Source organism: Lissotriton vulgaris, chromosome 1_1 (assembly GCF_964263255.1).
Source record: "Lissotriton vulgaris chromosome 1_1, aLisVul1.2, whole genome shotgun sequence".
NCBI classification, from domain to species: domain Eukaryota; kingdom Metazoa; phylum Chordata; class Amphibia; order Caudata; family Salamandridae; genus Lissotriton; species Lissotriton vulgaris.
The window spans coordinates 240,541,026-240,560,894 of NC_141685.1; the positions used below are offsets into that span (position 1 = coordinate 240,541,026).

Here is a 19,869-nt window from a genome sequence, read left to right on the forward strand (position 1 = left end):
GTTCTTGTCGGGCTCTGGACTCGGGCTCCGGCGGGAGGCGGCGGCAAAGCAGACGTCGAGTTGCTGGTTGGTACCTGTGTTCACAGGGTGGCCACTCCTAGGCCACAAGGGAGATTCTCTTCAGTCTTCTGAGCAGCAGAATGTCGAAGTCCAGTCGTCTTCTTAGTTTCAAGTTGATTCAGGATGATCTGCTGTGCAATGGCACAGCTCCCACTCTTATTCCCAATCTGAGGGGTGGATCACCTACTAGGTCCCTCCTCTGGGAGGAACCAGGAAGGGGAGTGGTTACACCCCCTCTCCTTTGTCCAGCTCCTCACCAGGACTGGGGCTGGAAAGCCCCAGAACCGGTTTGGGCTGGCTTATGCACAAGGACACCTTGTGTGCCCCAGGCATGTCTCAATCTATTCAGCCCTGTCCTACCCAATACACAAAACCCTGTCTGGGGTGGTGCTCGCACCTCCCCAGGCAGGAAACTCTTTGTCCAGGCCCTCCTCGCTGGAAGGACTCCCAGCAGCAGGAGGTCAGACATGTGTCTGTGGTGGCAGCATCCATTTTGTGATGCTGAGGTTCTGGTTAACTTTAACCGGGGTTAAGGCTACACACATGTCGTGTCCCTCTAGAAGGGTGGAATACTATCCCCGTCGACAGAACTGTCGAGGGGATAGTATTCCAATTCGTATGACACCTTACTCGACATGTTTTGATAAAGCCAAACCAAAGATAGCATATAACCGCGAGGATTATAATGCACTTAAGAGTATATGGTATGGCAATATCCCAGAACAGCTTAGGGAGTGGTTCCCGACAGCTGCAGACAGGCTCAGCTCACGCTAGAGCACCCTCTCACATATTTCCAAGCACTCTGCCTCCAGGATTGATGAGGCCTTCCATAGGAGTGGCTGATAGGAACATATGTGTCCAGTTTAGGGTTAGATATAGGGATACTATATCTAAGCAAGAGGTGATTACACCAACTTACCCCAGCTGAGTGATCAGCCAGTTGTGTCAAATATGGAGGCCAGGCCAGGGGTGGCACAATACATGCTGCAGCTCCTGGTAGGCCTTGGCTACACCTATGCCCTGGGTACCTATGGTACACTGTTACAGGGGCCTATAAGGTGAACCAATTCCAATTGTTTTATGCACCTAAGGTACATGGAGTCCATTTTAAGGAGAGAGCAATCGGCCTGGGGCCCTGAATAGCAGGATCCCAGGCCAACTAAGTCAAAAACCAGCTAAACACCAGGCAAAAAGTTTGGGGGTAACCATAGTCAGATATCCACCTTCCTACAACACTCTCCTCTTCAGGAATGACGGCAGTACACTCCATCTTGTGCCATGTCAGCCCAGGGGCAATCTGACATGGATGCAACTGGTAAGAGCATACATACACCTGTGTAAACAATATAGGAACCTGCTACCTTATACTAGAAATACACGACTTAAAATTCAAACAGGGATGTCATTGCAGGGTCTGATTATGGCAAGTGAATGGAACTTTACTCAGTGCCTGTAGGCATCAAGGCCATCCTCAAACAGGTCAAAAAGCATGTTTACTACTAGCACCACCACACACTGTATGTGGAAAGGGACATAGGCCGTAGTCTTGTGCCCCACCAATGGTGTACTATTAGTGTCCATCTATGTCCCCAGAGCCATGCCCTGGGCCTCCTTGTCAATTTTGGACCCACGCATCCAGTGTGCATGCAAGATGTTGTGTGTGCTGCGGCCGACATATATTCAGGATACCATAAGCACTTACAGCTCCGAATCTCAGGGCAAGGGTACATGGGCCTTAGCCAAGGTGGGGGATAGGGTAAGCAAAGAGGGCCCAGCCAGTCTATATTTTCTTTCCGTTAAAATAATTGGCCTCTGATACTTACATTTATTTATTTTAGCATTAATTTGTAAATTCATAATATACAGCCCCGGAACTTTGAGCTGGATGAGGGTTGTGTCAATGAGGTCCGAGTGTGAGGAATTTTAATATAATGTAAACACCTGATATGAAGAGTAAATGCAAGTTAAACTATTCTGTATGAAATGGTCAGTTGGTTAATGATATAATTACTCATGTCTTTTTGCCAAACTGGAGGGTCGCTAATTTGAATCCTGGTTGGTGCACTAGGGAATAGTGACTTGTATATTTACAGTGCTATGATGTCCCTACCTGTGTGTAATGACCGGATTTTCGGACCAGATAGGATCAGCTCACCAAGACACCACCAACCCAGCCGAAACGCAACCACCTCCCTCCTCAGGACCCATCTATCCAGGCACCTGGGTACCTACCTGAGGATGGGGAATTAGCAATATACAAGCTCATATCATCAAAAACACCACTAAATCTATAGGGATTACTAGGAATACTCACTGATTACTAAGGACGTCCATGCCCTACACCACACTCATACCTTATAGTCTCGCGGCAACTCAGACCCAGACTATGATACCCTCCTACTCATAGTGAAGGGGGCAGTTCCAATAACTTACCATTACACACTGACACACTCAGTGCTCTCTCAAGCCACAATCCTGTGGGTATACGCACTGACCACAATCAGTGCTCTCACTAATGCCACTCTCTCTCTAGCAGCAATCTCATTACACACCAGTTTCCCTCCTGGTGCTCTCTGTAATCTCCAAGCCACAATCCTGTGGGTATACACATCAGTTTCCCCCCTGATGCTCTCTATAATCTCCAAGCCACAATCCTGTGGGTATACACATCAGTATCTCCCCTGATGCTCTCATTAACGCCGTCTTACAACGGCGATCACTTTCCTATGAATACCTTCAGCTCTCTCTCTCTCTGTTGGGAAGTTTCTCTCACTATTCACTAGAGGTACAATAATATTATGGAATGGCCGAATTACACGGTGTACAACTTATTCTCTATTTCAAGGGCTCCTCTCTCCCTCATTATTCAGTTACCATTTACTTGATCAGGGGTAGCATCTGTTCGCGAAACAGTACCTGACTAGAAGAACAGGTTACCTTTATTATACAAGAACAAGAGGTACACTGGTTCACTAAGAACTGGGGTACTTTATTTATCAAATATATGTCAACAAAGAGAGAGGTAGGGAAATCAAGGACACTCTCTTAGTCCCCAGTTAAATGTCAAACAACAAGAAAAGAGAGGTCTGGTCAGTCATAAGGCTGCCAGAAATATGGAGCAAGGAGATAAGTGGGTATTGTTTGTACACAGTCACTCCGATTGAGTAGGAAAGCCCTCACACACCGACCTGGTCAGTGTCATGCTTCATCATCGGGCCCCACCGAAGAGACCGAGTGCCTCTTCGGTGTGCTACGACGCCAGAAAGACTGCGGAGCTGGTCGTGTGGGGAGGACGTGATGTGAAAATTAGAAAATTAAAAGTGCCTAACAGGGTATCAAAAAAACTTTTAATGAGTGATCCCTAAGACACGTGTGGGCGGTTTATGTGTCTGAATTTACGTGCCAAGGTTATTACGAGTTGGGATAAATTCAGCTAAATACCACGCGTTTTAAAATTAATCAGTCAACATGTTTCTGCCGTACTTGTGGTATGTATGCTTTCTGCTTAATTCAGAGACTCTGTCCCTCACCACCCCTTGTTGTAAATATTTTTGTCCACCCTAAGCGTGGAAGGGTATTCTCAGATGTGAGACCCTTGCTCATTGCACCATCAGGATTCAAGCAAACCGGGCCGAAGACGGCTGTAATGCCAGAAACCGGTCCCCGGGAGCTTGTTTCCTTCCCAGTGTAAGAATTGGCTTTTGTAGTTTGGTTTGCCCTGTTCCCATCATGCACTGGGACAGGAACAGACTAATTTGCATACAGCCAGGTTCTGAAACTGGGATGGTGCAGTGAGCTAAAAAACGGTGTTGGATCTAGCCCTGATCTCTTGACTGGGTGAGAGCTTTCTGCTTAATTCAGAGACTCTGTCCCTCACCACCCCTTGTTGTAAATATTTTTGTCCACCCTAAGCGTGGAAGGGTATTCTCAGATGTGAGACCCTTGCTCATTGCACCATCAGGATTCAAGCAAACCGGGCCGAAGACGGCTGTAATGCCAGAAACCGGTCCCCGGGAGCTTGTTTCCTTCCCAGTGTAAGAATTGGCTTTTGTAGTTTGGTTTGCCCTGTTCCCATCATGCACTGGGACAGGAACAGACTAATTTGCATACAGCCAGGTTCTGAAACTGGGATGGTGCAGTGAGCTAAAAAACGGTGTTGGATCTAGCCCTGATCTCTTGACTGGGTGAGAGCTTTCTGCTTAATTCAGAGACTCTGTCCCTCACCACCCCTTGTTGTAAATATTTTTGTCCACCCTAAGCGTGGAAGGGTATTCTCAGATGTGAGACCCTTGCTCATTGCACCATCAGGATTCAAGCAAACCGGGCCGAAGACGGCTGTAATGCCAGAAACCGGTCCCCGGGAGCTTGTTTCCTTCCCAGTGTAAGAATTGGCTTTTGTAGTTTGGTTTGCCCTGTTCCCATCATGCACTGGGACAGGAACAGACTAATTTGCATACAGCCAGGTTCTGAAACTGGGATGGTGCAGTGAGCTAAAAAACGGTGTTGGATCTAGCCCTGATCTCTTGACTGGGTGAGAGCTTTCTGCTTAATTCAGAGACTCTGTCCCTCACCACCCCTTGTTGTAAATATGTATTCACCAAGGCATTCTTCAGGACTATACCCCGGCGGTATGGACACTCTAATAGTCCACCCTGACCTGGGGGCGTGAAAGTGAAAAAGAGAAAAAGGTGAAAAAGTGCTTAAAAATTAGAAGAGCAATTGCTCATTCTAAAAAAGCCCCAAATTCAGGGGTGTGTCAGCACCTGTAAGAAAAAATACACGGACAAACAGATAAAGACATACATACAATTAGTATATGCCAGAATACACTTATCGTAGTGCTCCTAAGACGGTGACAAGCTTTTGTGTGCACACAATAAATGATATCTTATGCACCATCCAAGTAGCCCTTAGGGATATTGTACACGCTAGGAGGTGGAGTGCTAAAGGTGGGTTTTATTTAAAAACTACTGTTGTAGCAGGGGAAGTAAAAACACGATGTGAATTCTCCATGAGCAGGGATCAATTTGACCAAGTGGTCGGTGACCCCCCTAAGATGGTAAGTATGGAGAAAATCTCACTTTAAAATGGGGCGCTACTAGCACCATGGGTCTCGGGAGGAGGATTGGAGCGCGCCTGGCACATCCTAGGAAATGAGAGAGTTAAATGTCAATATGACCCAAGCATACAGGTACTTAGCTTATGGTGATCGCAAAAATTCGATCCGCCGGAGATGCAGACTCACGCCCTCAGCGTTCACAATCCGCTTCTAAACCTGCAAGAATCCTCTTAACCGGACCCCGACGATGGAGAGCGGGGCCGGTAAATGTGTTTAAAAGCGCTTTGTTTCTTGTTTGCGCGCCCGTTTCCTGGTTGGGCGTGTCTCGCTCAAAGCGAGGCTTGGAGCGCACACGCCCCTCTGGGCGCGGTGCGCTTCAGATCAGAGTGAGGCTTGGAATGGCGAGCCTATCCCGGAGCACTTCATGAAAGGGAATTAGACTCGCTGACGGTTGCCATGGCTACCGAAGGCGATCGTTTCTATTCAAAATAGTTTATGTTTGGATGGATGAATTCCATATATTCATGAGTATTGATACTGCTATGATTGGAGGGACAGTTGAGTGGTATTTACGGAGAAATGCACACACTATAGGTGAAATTTCAAACATTTTTGTTTTGTTGACGGACATAGTTCCACTTTGATGTCTTTATGCTCAATGTGCACAGATTATGAAAAATGCGGCAATTAATTAGTTTTTGATGGTATATTAGTTCAGATCACCCTATATATCTCGTTAGAAGACACAAGAGGCTGGTAGTCAGGGAGTTCACGATAGGACTGTATTCCAGGGGATATCGTCGTTGAGGCCGTTGGTATTTGTCCCCAGACGGTATACCCAACGCTGTTCTTTTTCGATCAGTCTGTTTTGTACATTTCTTGTACCATCGATAGCTTCAATCACAGTCCACCTCATATCGTTGGTGGTGTGATTTTTGTCTAGGAAGGTTGGGTATACCGTCTGGGGACAAATACCAACGGCCTCAACGACGATATCCCCTGGAATACAGTCCTATCGTGAACTCCCTGACTACCAGCCTCTTGTGTCTTCTAACGAGAAATATAGGGTGATCTGAACTAATATACCATCGAAAACTAATTAATTGCCGCATTTTTCATAATCTGTGCACATTGAGCATAAAGACATCAAAGTGGAACTATGTCCGTCAACAAAACAAAAATGTTTGAAATTTCACCTATAGTGTGTGCATTTCTCCGTAAATACCACTCAACTGTCCCTCCAATCATAGCAGTATCAATACTCATGAATATATGGAATTCATCCATCCAAACATAAACTATTTTGAATAGAAACGATCGCCTTCGGTAGCCATGGCAACCGTCAGCAAGTCTAATTCCCTTTCATGAAGTGCTCCGGGATAGGCTCGCCATTCCAAGCCTCACTCTGATCTGAAGCGCACCGCGCCCAGAGGGGCGTGTGCGCTCCAAGCCTCGCTTTGAGCGAGACACGCCCAACCAGGAAACGGGCGCGCAAACAAGAAACAAAGCGCTTTTAAACACATTTACCGGCCCCGCTCTCCATCGTCGGGGTCCGGTTAAGAGGATTCTTGCAGGTTTAGAAGCGGATTGTGAACGCTGAGGGCGTGAGTCTGCATCTCCGGCGGATCGAATTTTTGCGATCACCATAAGCTAAGTACCTGTATGCTTGGGTCATATTGACATTTAACTCTCTCATTTCCTAGGATGTGCCAGGCGCGCTCCAATCCTCCTCCCGAGACCCATGGAGCTAGTAGCGCCCCATTTTAAAGTGAGATTTTCTCCATACTTACCATCTTAGGGGGGTCACCGACCACTTGGTCAAATTGATCCCTGCTCATGGAGAATTCACATCGTGTTTTTACTTCCCCTGCTACAACAGTAGTTTTTAAATAAAACCCACCTTTAGCACTCCACCTCCTAGCGTGTACAATATCCCTAAGGGCTACTTGGATGGTGCATAAGATATCATTTATTGTGTGCACACAAAAGCTTGTCACCATCTTAGGAGCACTACGATAAGTGTATTCTGGCATATACTAATTGTATGTATGTCTTTATCTGTTTGTCCGTGTATTTTTTCTTACAGGTGCTGACACACCCCTGAATTTGGGGCTTTTTTAGAATGAGCAATTGCTCTTCTAATTTTTAAGCACTTTTTCACCTTTTTCTCTTTTTCACTTTCACGCCCCCAGGTCAGGGTGGACTATTAGAGTGTCCATACCGCCGGGGTATAGTCCTGAAGAATGCCTTGGTGAATACATACCACAAGTACGGCAGAAACATGTTGACTGATTAATTTTAAAACGCGTGGTATTTAGCTGAATTTATCCCAACTCGTAATAACCTTGGCACGTAAATTCAGACACATAAACCGCCCACACGTGTCTTAGGGATCACTCATTAAAAGTTTTTTTGATACCCTGTTAGGCACTTTTAATTTTCTAATTTTCACATCACGTCCTCCCCACACGACCAGCTCCGCAGTCTTTCTGGCGTCGTAGCACACCGAAGAGGCACTCGGTCTCTTCGGTGGGGCCCGATGATGAAGCATGACACTGACCAGGTCGGTGTGTGAGGGCTTTCCTACTCAATCGGAGTGACTGTGTACAAACAATACCCACTTATCTCCTTGCTCCATATTTCTGGCAGCCTTATGACTGACCAGACCTCTCTTTTCTTGTTGTTTGACATTGTACTTTATTTATCACAATAACAATAACAATAACAATAACAATATAACACTATACTATAACACAGCCTGAAAATTAAAAGGGGAATAGACACATACACAGATCTGCGGGGTCTCTGTAAAGCTTTATTACTATAACACATCCACATGTAATTGACTGTAAATAGCTAAAGAGGGAATGGATTATACTGCACACCGCTGAAAGAAAAAGAATTAGCAATACAGTAAGGACAAGGTTAATGTTTAAATGTAAAGCAAACTATATTACAGGAAGGGTATCACCTGATTAGTATGAAGTCTTGCTCTAGCTGTCATCTGGGTTCCTCTCTCGTCTGTGCCTTAGCTCGTCTCAGATCCTCCCCTGCACTCTTGGACACGCATCTGCGCTGATCACTCTGTACTGGATTCCTCTCCCCCACGAACTCTCTCCACCTTCCAGCTTCAGCCTAATAGTTTCTGCCGCTCTGATAACCGTCCGCTCCACTAGCTTCTTCACTCTGTCTGATTATCTCAGCTCCAATGTCCAATTCACTCCAGCTGCTCCCACAGACTAATCCACAATATAACTTCAGTCTCTTCCAAAAGGCATCACTTCAGACTCCAGCTGATCACAACTCCTTCTGATAAGTAACTGGTTCTGACTGCTTCCTTCAGTTCCAAACATCATCTCACTTCTCTCTGTTCAAAACACCATCTGCTCATAACTGCTTCTGACTTCTCTCTCTGGTTCCAACTCACTGACTGTCTTCTCTCTGTTCCAAGCATCGACTGTCTCTTCTTCTCTCCCTGGCTCCAACTGTCTCACTCACAAACTGACAAACTGACTTCTCTCTGTTCCAAGCATCGACTGTCTTCTTCTCTCCTCTGCTCCAACTCACTCACTCACAAACTGACTAACTGACTTCTCTCTGTTCCAAGCATCGACTGTCTTCTCTCCTCTGCTCCAACTCACTGACTCCGCCTCTGCACTTCACTAATATGGAATGCTCTTTCCTCATGGAAAGTTCCAGCCATCAGCCTGCCGCCCATCAGATCTCTGCACCACTCCGCGTCAAGGACACACACCCAGCCGGCCGGCCTTTTGTGGTGTCTTCGACACAAAGAATAATACAGCCTACCGATAAGGGCCGGCCCAGACCGGTTCTCTCCAAGTGAACAACACCTCATAACTAAAACATCACCTTTACCCTGCAAGCATCTCAGTCTGCAGGGACAGAAAGCAAAATGGAGTCTCTCTAGTTCTGGGCCTTGTAGGCCCGAAAAGGATTAAATAACACTTAGCTCTGTCAGAGTACATACACAAACCATACCAATATGTAATATAAAGTCAGGACTACAGGACCCACCCTCTACTACAGGTAGGATGATGAAAGGACACATAATTATGTCAAAGCCAATAGGCAATAGATGGATTAGAGTCAAGAATAAGGGATCTATCATCATATAAAGCAGCTATCCTCTAGTTTATGCTTCTAGGTCTGGAAAAAGGCCTGAAAAGGACCAGCACAAGGCAAGAATAGAGATCCAGGATGGTAGCAAGCTTAAAGTCACCATCACTTAGAAATAGAGCCAAAAATATGGTCACTACACTGTGTGAGACAGCACTTAGAATTAGAAAGCCAATAGTTTGATAAAAAAATTACAAAGGTATCAAATATGCAATACTAAATATTACTTCAGTGGTATTTAAAAGGTTCGAGCCTAGCAACCAATCTCATATGTTCGACTTGCTAGCTTAAGTCAAATCCGACTCCCCTTCCGATCTCTGTCCTCCTCATTTTATTGCCAACTTATCTAGTCTTCTTGCGCCTGCTATTACCTCACTGTTTAAACAGTCTCTGACCTTGACAAGGCGATTCAACGGTTATGGAAAGCAGCACAAGTCACACCTATTCTAAACTTTCCAATGCCAATCCCAAGGAACCAGCTAACTATCACCCCATATCTCTCCTCCCTGTGTGGGGCAAAGTTCTAGAGTCCTACGTCAACAAACTGCTATCCTCCTACATGGAGAATTATTGTTTGCTGGATGCCTCCCAGTTGGGCTACGGACCTTTCAAAAGCACCGCAACTTCTCTAGTAGCAGATACAATCAGGTTATCGCTGGGTGCAGAAAACCCCACCATGCTGGTCCTGCTTGTCATTTGGGTGGCGTTTGATAGCATCTCACACTCCATCTTGATTCAACGTCTCTACCAGATAGGTATATAGGGCAATGCCCTAGAATGGTTCAAAGATTTCCTCAAAGATAGGGTTCAAACAGTTTCCATGGGCACTTACCATTCCAAAAACAATCTCCTGGATGAAGGAGTCCCCGAGGGATCCTTCTTGAGGCCTGCACTTTTTAATATTTAAGTAGCCCTCCGAGCCCAGTTAGTCAAGTCATGCAGGTTTGAAATACTTTTTTATGCATACAACACCCAACTGGTCATCTCTTGTTTGTGAAGGACATTGAGAACGTCAAACATCGATTCATCACCTTCATGAGGAAGATCGCCCCCTGGATGTCCCTCTACTGTCTCTGTAGGAAAATAGCATCTGCTTCCATGGTTACCCCCACTTTTTGCTTGATGTGATGCTTTTTTTGACTAGTATGACTAGGATCCTGCTAATCAGGACCCCAGTGTAACTAATTTCTCCTTAAACTGTTGTGTTCATTCAATAGGTACAGCCCAGATTGGATACTGGGGTACCCTTGTCAGTCCCTTGTATACGGTACCCATGGCATAGGTACCTCAGAGGTCTCCCATGGGCTGAAGCATGCATAATGCTACCCATGAGAGACCATTTAAAATAGGACTACAAACCTGCCATTGCAGCCTGTGTAAGTTGGTGCTTGCACCACATACTAAAGATATATGTTTACTATATCTAAGGGTCACTGCACTTAAAACTTAAAAGTCACCCCTATAGCAGGCCTTTACAATCCTGAAGGCAGGGTTCTTGGTTCTAAGTGAGATGGGGCCCCTGCATGTTCAGTACACCCCTGCAGCCTACAGAGTCCATTCTCCCGGATTGTTAGTGAAGCAACCATATACTATATAGAGGGGTACCCTGTAATTACACAATGACCATCTCGAAAACGGCTGCAACAAATCCTATCATGTTTTGTATCAAACATGTGAATCATACCCCCACACCATAAACGGCGTGGGAGATATGATTCCAAGCACTGAAAGAGACCTCCGTTAGGCTCTCAGTGTTCCCCGTACCAGCCTTCTAGACCCTAAAGCACAAAATGGTTACTGCCGATCAGACACACATTTCTGCCCTCCTGCTGCTGAGCTTAGTTCGAGCAGAGGAACGTTGGACAATAGGCATCCTGTCACAGTTAGATGTGACCTCCTCCCAGACAGGATTTTGTGTATTAGGGCTGGGTGGGTGTGCTTGCCAGCGCCAGAAAGTCTGCATGAGGGGCACATTTGGTGTCCTGTGCATAGTCCAGTTAAAAAATGTATTGGGATCCATTGGCTCGTGCTCTGGGGCAAAACTGGACAAAGGACATGGGAGTAAACTCCCCCCTTTCCGTTGGGAGGGTCCCCTAATTTGTTCCAACCCATTCCCTAGTGTAATTAAGGGCTTACCTGCGTGTGGGTCTCTAGATTTGTCGTGGGACACGTTTCTATTCCAATCCCACTTCATCTTCGACCGTCTGGACACCCTGGACTTCACTGGACTTCATCCCTCTGCTTGTCTGCTGCATCATCCGTACCCGTGCTCCGTACAGAAGCCCTCCAAGGCCTGTGGAGACACTTGAAGGAATCTCCCTTGAAGTGAAGGAATCACTTCCCTGTATTGACAGTTATATCAACACTGCTGAACGGTCTGCTGATCCCGAGCTCCTGCAGACTACGAAGGGTTTAACAACACAGGTGGTGGTTCTCTACATCCCTCGAGGCCTGCGCAGTCATTTCACAGAGTTTGAGGCCAGTATCCCTCGTGGGGGCTGCAATAACCGAACCCCTGTGCACCGCGTTCTTTGCCAGTGCAAAGGCTTGTTAGCAACTTTGCAACAAGCCATTGGGCTCCAAGTATCCCCAACTTCTGGCAACTCTTTCCACCAAGATCTTCACAACATCGCATCACTGTGGCCTGCTCCTTGGGTGAGCTGCTTGAGGTTCTCTCAAGACTACAGTGCTTCCAGCCTGTAAGTTCATTTGAGGGTCACACTTATTACTTTTGGGCTTTCCTGATTGCTCAGGGCCTGCCCTGACTCCACTGCTTGTGATGAGTCCCCTGAACCTTGCTGGTCCCAACTTTGCACCTTCTTGACTGCCTGTGTGAGTTGCATTTGCCAAGGCTTGTTGGTGCTCCCGCCGGACACCGACCCCTCAGCACTCAACATCCTTCGTGGGACAGCTCGTACCCTGGTCCTGGTCTTCCTCAGCATCGCCTGGTCCTCACAGCTGCAGAGTCAAGGTCGTCGTCATATTCCCTGCAGCACCCAACAATGGAAGGAATTTGTCTTCCAAGTCTCTTGGTCACTCCTGTGTGACATAGACTTTGTCCCCTGCGCTTTCAGGTACTCCTCTTCAAGAATCCATGTTTGGATTCCCCACAGACACTTTTTCCTCTTCCAGCAGTGACACTTTCCTGAAGTCCTCCATTGGGCTTGACGGCGGTTTCTGACACCACTATACCCCTAAGCACCAGGCTTCCCTGGTGTAGGTAACATGGGTACTAGGGTATCCACAGGTGAGGTGGCTCTCCAACCTTCTGTCTTCCACTGGGTTTCTTCAGGGTCCACTGGGAAGGGTCCTTAATCGTTAAAAAAACAACAGCGACTTACACATAGGGTTGTACAGAGCCTGCGGTAGTGTTCCCACACTGCATGTGCTCGCCATGGGCTCCCTATCAACTTACCTTGGGTGGTTCTGTGGGTTCCCAGCATTTCTACTTCCTCTTATCTTTGACTGGACACGAGTCGTGGTTCTTATACCACTTTCTTATTATATGGTTTGGTCCCCACTGGGGTCCAGTGTGTATTAGTAATATAGACTGTGTTTCTTTGCTAAAGTATTGTGTGCATTGTGTTTATATCCATGTATGAGATAATAATAATCCACATTTGTAAAGCGCACAATCACCCGTCAGGGTCTCTAGGCGCTGGGGGCCGTCGGGAAGATTAAGCAAGCTTTTGCCCAGAGTCACATGGTGCTGGGCTGATCTGCCGCCGGAGCCTGGGATCGAACCGTGATCCCCACATTCCGGAGCTGTAACGTACTAGAGAGTCTTACATAATAAATACATATTTTTATGAATACTTTGTGTGGTCCTTGTCCATTTAATCTATACTATAAAATTCCATTCTGTTAAAACAAGCTGCTTTACACTCCTTCAAGACTAGGCCTGAAGGCTACTCTCCACAGCCACCAGTCAGAGAGCTTTCTACGGTTGTCTTAGATCTCTTAAATCACCTTCAGGGTTGTCTGGGCAGGTGCAAGGTGCCCATTTACATTAGTGGACATCCTATACCAGGCCAGCCTCTCACAGTCTCCAATTAAATGGGGACAAAACTGAAATTCTACTGTTTGGCAAAGCTCAGCTTCCTTGAACGGACAACTTGTGGCTGAGCTTTGTTCTGCCCCGTCACCCAGTGGAATAGCCAGGGTATACTCCTAGATGATAAGCTATCTATGAAAGACCAGATTGCCTCCATCTCCGGCACTTGCTTTTGCATATTGCACACTCTTATGAGAATATTTAGGTGGCTTCCTTTATGCTCCTGGACTCTCACCGAGGCATTAATCATCAGTCATTAATCATCAGTCGCATGGATTACGGCAATGCCCTAATTTTCGCATGAAATGAATCTCTTTTATCCAAAATGCAGGTGGTTAAATACACTGCTGCCCAAATTGGTGAACAAATTGCCTCCACTGACGCCATCTGCCCCATGCTCAGAGCCCTTCATTGGCTCCCCATTTGAAAGAGAGCATTGTTCAAGTTGCTCTCCCTGACCTACAAATCTTTGTTAGGCATAGGCCCAAAATACCTACTGGACAGACTCCTCTTCTACCCTGACAGTAATCTAAGATCTAAAAATCAACTTCTTTTATTTCCTCTGCATATTCCAATGTTATCATTTGGTGGTCGGGCTTTCTCAAATCTTGGCTCTTATCTATGGCATTTTGATCAGCTGCCTTTTCACCTATTTGCCAGTCACAGTCCGAGATGTCCCACAGTCTAGGCCCATTTTTAAAAGCCCAGTTGTGTTTGAAACCCTTGGATGATTGTAAATACCCCCGATCTTGGACATAAATAGGGGGCAAAGCATAAATGTAATCAGCGATTCCCCAAGCGCACTATTATACAGATTTGTAGGTCAGGGTAAAACACAGTCTCCTGGTTGCAGTGTCCTAGTGCAGTAAATCACGTGTGGGGTGGCAGAGAATGTGGTGGAGAGGCTGAGGGACTACAATCCCAGGATAATGACCTGTTTAGTGCCCATGCTGAGACTTAACATTTGGTTTTTATTTCCCACATATTTAGGTAAAGTGGTAAAGGATTAGATGTTATGCCCAGTGGTGGTGTCCGCACACACCATTGAATTGTGCCCCTGGTTAAGGATTTTGTCAATGTTTTTTTGCAGCATTCACTAGCTGTACTCAGCCTTCTTCTAAGTGCCTCTCCACCAATATTTACATGTAATGAAAAAGTCAGAAGCAGATAGAGACCTTTTGTTTTAGACATGGAGCAGTAGGTGCTTATTGTAGGGAACCACAGTCCCCAGAAACTGTCCATGACACTACTAACCTGATTAGTCAAGTACACATTACTGTAAACTGAATGCCAGTGGCCAGAATAACTACCAGCTCTTCTGTGTATATTTGAGTTGTGCTTTATGGCTGGAGCCCCTCCACCTAACCTCACCCCCCCAGGATGTTGGGTCTGTGTGTGAAGGTGATGTGGGTACCGGTTCATGTGAGGTGTAGAACACAATTCAGGTGTCTCCTTTGCATGAATGTAGGCACTAAAGTTGTGTGGATCTGCTTCACGTTAGTGATACTCTGTGTTCTCTCCTCTGACTGTGTTCCCCAACGATGCCTTTTCGAGTCACTCCTCGCATTCAGATTCTTTGTGAATCGGAGGACCCTTGTAGGTAAAATTGACACCACTTGGTACGTAATATCTCATACCTGGCTCAAAAAATGGATTCTGCATGATTTACTGTATTGTAATACTTTCTTGTAAATGTTGCTGGTTTTGCCCATTCTTCAGTCCTATGAAACCAGTGTTCATGCTATGAAAATGGCATATGCATTCATCCATATTTGCGTGACTGGTGTACCCTTGTTCAGCTTCTCTATCCTCTCATATACCTGCCTGGCCTTGTGCTGGGAAGCCGTGTTGCCCTGCAGTCACTGTTGTCGCCATGGAATGGGTGATCATCCATCATACAAGGCATTGCTTCACTATTTGCCCTTCCGGGTCAGTGGTCGCTAATTGCACATTGTCATCTTATCTGCGTCGTTTTCACTTGCTCATTGACTGCATAGCTCCCATCACAAAGGAGTGCCTACGAGTCCTGCCATCCTAAATGTCCTTCATCTGACTTGCTGACTCCAAAATCACCAACCAGCCATTTGACTGACATGTTGTAGATGACGGGTCCCCTGCTGCCTCCACCTGTCTTCAGTGTCCTTTGGGGTGGTTGCCTCCCTTCCACTCCTGATTCACCTTAAGAACTGAGATTGAATTTGCATTGATACCTTGTTGCTGCCATTTCTCAGCCTTCATTCACAAGCTGCATCAGCTTGAACTTGATTTGCTGTTGCTCAGAGAGCATGGTTTGGTAACTGTCAGAGTGGTTGAGGTTGGGCTAAATTATGTACAAGCACTTTAACATGCTGCTTGTCTACCAGATAGTTTTAATGTGCATGTTTTATGGGCCTTTAAATAGGAATATGGGGCAATGAAGAAGTAGCTGTGCTGTTAGAGTCTGCTATCTCAGCCTGTAGATGTTTTGTATGTTAACTCAGACTTATTTTCTCTAACTCTATTTCTACAGGTCACTGAAACATGAACAGAAAATGAAGGTTTTAATTTATTGAAACACGACAAAAGCATTATTTCAAGGAAATTTAAAACATTCTTGAGCTCTAGGGGAGTAACATATTCTGTGTGCCAAGAACGATGAGGAACTTGGAGCAGAAAAACATGCTGAATGTGAAAGTTGTGACATGTCTAAAGTAAAATTACCATAACTGTTTACCAAGAGTCTGTTACTGAGATTGAGTAGCCTCTGAAATATAAAAGAAACAAAAGTGCAAATTGAAAGTCTGCATCTACTAATTGTAAGAATATTTTCACTTAATGGAAACATTTCGAGATTGGAAGAACAAAGAACATTGGCAACAATTGATGCCCACGCAGTGCACTTGAGAATAATCAGTGTTGTAAATTCTGTCCGGTTTATGCCTTGGAGACCCAAACCCGCTCCCCAACAGATCAGTATCCATACACGTGATATGACGGAACTGTCAGGAAGACTAATGACCTCCGTAGGCTTTTATCTCTATCTCTTTAGATTCATAGGAAAGAACACATTGTTTAAAAGAATGTATCTGTAAATGCTCTTTCTCAGATGCCATTACAGCAAAGAAGCTGGATTATCATTTCCAATAAAGAAAGATTCTCCACACCAGCTGTGTCTGTTGGGTTGATCTGAGTGGTTTCAAAGTGTCCTGAATGTCCAGAGGTGATCATGTACCTGTCTTAGCGGTTGAGCAAAAAAGCATATACTGGAACAGAAATCTTAAAAGCGGCCTGTGCTTTGCTATTGATAATTCATAAACCGCCCTGTAATGCCTATTCACCTGTCATTACTTATATAAGCAAATATACTTAGCAGACAAACACTAAACCCCAAATACTGTATCAGTGTTTTTGAAAATCCTATAACTAATGTGATAAACGGGAGACACAAAATCACACGGGCATAACTTGGAGAAAATGAATCCATGAGAGACATCTTAATAATTACAGGTGGCTCCTCAGTGAAAGTTAGATAGGTGCCTTTAAAAGCAGGAAATTGATCTCCAGATAAAAGCTATAATTAGTTAAATGCAAATGTTAAGAAGAGCTTCTTCAGTGTATGGTAGAGGTTAACGCAGAGTGTAATATAAACGAGTACAGACTGTGGAATCAGAGTCAATCTTAAGATGGCATGTATCCAAGACCAGGAACGAACACAACACAGAGATGCATACATCTCGAATAAGAACAATGAATGTGAGAACGGATTTAGTTATCAATCCCATCTCACTAAACACGAGAGAACTTACACTGGACAAAAACCTTATCAGTGCCCTGAGTGCCAGAAAGGTCTCAGTCACAAATCCTCTCTCATTCAACATGTGAGAATCCACACTGGAGAAATGCCATATCAGTGCTCTGAGTGTCAAAAACGCTTCAGTCGCTGGGGCAGTCTTAATCGACATAAGAAAATCCACACCTGGCAAAAACCTTATCAGTGCTCTGAATGCCAGAAAAGCTTCAATAAGAAAGACTGCCTCATTCAACATGAGGGAACTCACAGTGGACAAAACCCTTATCAGTGCCCTGAATGCCAGAAAGGGTTCAGTCACCAATCCTCTCTCATTCGACATGTGAGAATCCACACGGGTGAAAAACCATATCAGTGCTCCGAGTGCCACAAAAGCTTCCGTTTTTGGGGCAGTCTCAATCGACACAAGAGAATTCACAATGGACAAAAACCATATCAGTGCTCTGAGTGCCAGAAAAGCTTCAGGTGTTGGGGCACTCTCACTCGACACAAGAGAATCCACACTTGTCAAAAACCTTATCAGTGTTCTGAATGCCAGAAAAGCTTTAGTCAGAAAGTCCATCTTATTCGACATGAGAGAACTCACACTGGGCAAAAACCTTATCAGTGCTCTGAGTGCTGGAAAAGCTTCAGTCAGAAATGCAACCTTACTCTGCATGAAAGAACCCACACTGGGCATAAACCGTATCTATGCTCAGAATGCCAAAAAAGTTTCTCTTACAAATGTAGTTTAACTCGACATGAGAACATCCATACTGGGCTCAAACCATATCAGTGTTCTGAATGCCAGAAAAGCTTTAGTCAGCAAGGCCATCTTATTCGACATAAGAGAACTCATACTGGGGAAAAACCTTATCAATGCAGTGAATGCCAGAAAAGATTCAGTCAAGGATCCTTTTTAACTAAACATGAAAGAATCCATACTGGACATAAACCATATCAGTGCTCAGAATGCAAAAAACAATTCTGTCAGAAATCCAGCTTAATTCAACATGGGAGAATCCATAATGGGCTCAAACCCGGTCAGTGCACTGAATTCCAGAAAAGCTTTAGTTGTCAAATACCTTTCACTAGACACAAGAGATTTCACACTGAGCAAAAACCTTAAGGGTGCTGTGAAAGCTAGGAACGCTTCAGTCTGAAAGCCAGTCTCATTCAACACGAGAGAAGCCACACTGGGTAAAACCTTATCATGGTACTAAATACCAGAAAAACGTCAGTCAGAGATTCAGATTGATTCAACATGAGGGATCCCTCAACCATAAAAAAAATATCAGTGTTCTCAATGTGACAGAAACTACAGTTGTACATGTAACATCTCTACATGAGAGAGACAATGTGGGAAAATAAAAGGTGCTCACAGTCAACCCTGGGGAGGAGGTGTCAGCATTGCAAAATCTTCACATGAAGCAGCTGCAAAGACGTCAGTCCATTGATGGTCTTACTACCTGCCTACTGAGAAAAGTGCACACTGAGAGATGAACATGCTTTAACTAGTCTAATTACTTAACAATGATTTGTGGCCTATTTGAAGTCATTTGCTTGCCAAGCCTGCCACAACCTAAAGTGAAATATTTGTATTTATTGCCTTTGTATATGAACTCAAACTTACAAAACATTATGTACAGAATTAATGAATTTCACATTTTTAAGAACAAATTGATCACAGTTTTTTAATGAAATGTTATTAACATGTTTTACCATAAAATAATTATTGTAAACATATATACTGTTTTAATATTCCATTGAATTTGTATGTATTTTAAAAAATGTGAAATAAATTACTATCATTTAAGATTATTTCCTTTTAAGCCCATACCTTCATTGTATTCTATGGGAGGTTATTTCCTGTTAAGCCCATGCCTCCAGTTTGTTCTATAGGAGGATGTTGCAGTATTAGTGGTTGGTTATGTGTGTTGCTGGACTTATTACTTCTCCTTTTTGTTGTTTGTAGCTTTCATTCGTAAATTTGGGTGGCTTCACCTCGTTTCAGGAGTGGAGACCTGCAAATCTACACTTTTGAATAACTGTACACTCGTAAATGTTGAATAGCCAAAAGTAGTTAAGTTACTCAAAAGTGTAAGAGTAGATTACTCATGGGTGTAAGTTATCATTGCAAATTGCCTCCAAGGTATCCAACTCGACAGGAGTGGTAAATCTGAAGTGGATGCGGGTACTTGGACTGCTATTTGAGCAAATTTGAAGATTCTGCTAGAACACCAGAGCACTTGTCCCAGGCATTTGTTTGACTGAGGAGCTGCAACGTAAAACTTGAAGTTATATTTCTGTACTTGCTTCATTATTTAGGAACTCCTGTCACAACTATTTGATATTACAGTGCTACGATCATTGGTTTCCTTCTTGTCCTTAACCCTGTTTTCCCTTCTTCTTCTTTTACTTGATTTTGTTGTGTTTACCATCATGTAGGCGCTAAAGATACGTTGCTGTTAACTGCTTCTGAAGTACTCTTACCTTTGTGTGTATTTTAAACGATGAACACATTTTACCCTCATTGTACGGATACAATGTAAAGCACAGAGAGACCAAAACCTGAGATTCTTGCACCTTGCACCTTGATCTTCCTTTATTGGTATTCTACTTCTCCACTTGGATAACTGAAATGTGGTTTCTAATCACTGATCGATGCTTTGATACACCTTGAGGGTTACAAATTTTATGTTCAAATTGTCAGCCTGAGCTCCAGTACGCTGCTTGTTTTCACACCATATTCTTTGCTTTGGCTCCCATCATCAACCTTGAATCATCTCGATA

At 44.6% G+C, this 19,869-nt stretch overlaps 1 protein-coding gene across 4 annotated transcripts in view; it reads left to right on the plus strand.

Moving 5' to 3' along the window:
- LOC147745345 (uncharacterized) overlaps nucleotides 1-18,889 on the plus strand; it is a 175,963-nt gene extending 157,074 nt beyond the window's left edge. For all 4 annotated transcript variants that reach the window (XM_086952258.1, XM_086952260.1, XM_086952257.1 and 1 more), the window contains exon 2: nucleotides 15,820-18,889. In XM_086952258.1, the coding sequence (XP_086808384.1) occupies nucleotides 16,973-18,205 (1,233 nt within the window). In that variant the 5' untranslated portion in view covers nucleotides 15,820-16,972 and the 3' untranslated portion in view covers nucleotides 18,206-18,889. The remainder of the gene's footprint in view (nucleotides 1-15,819) is intronic.
- Nucleotides 18,890-19,869: the final 980 nt, after the last annotated feature.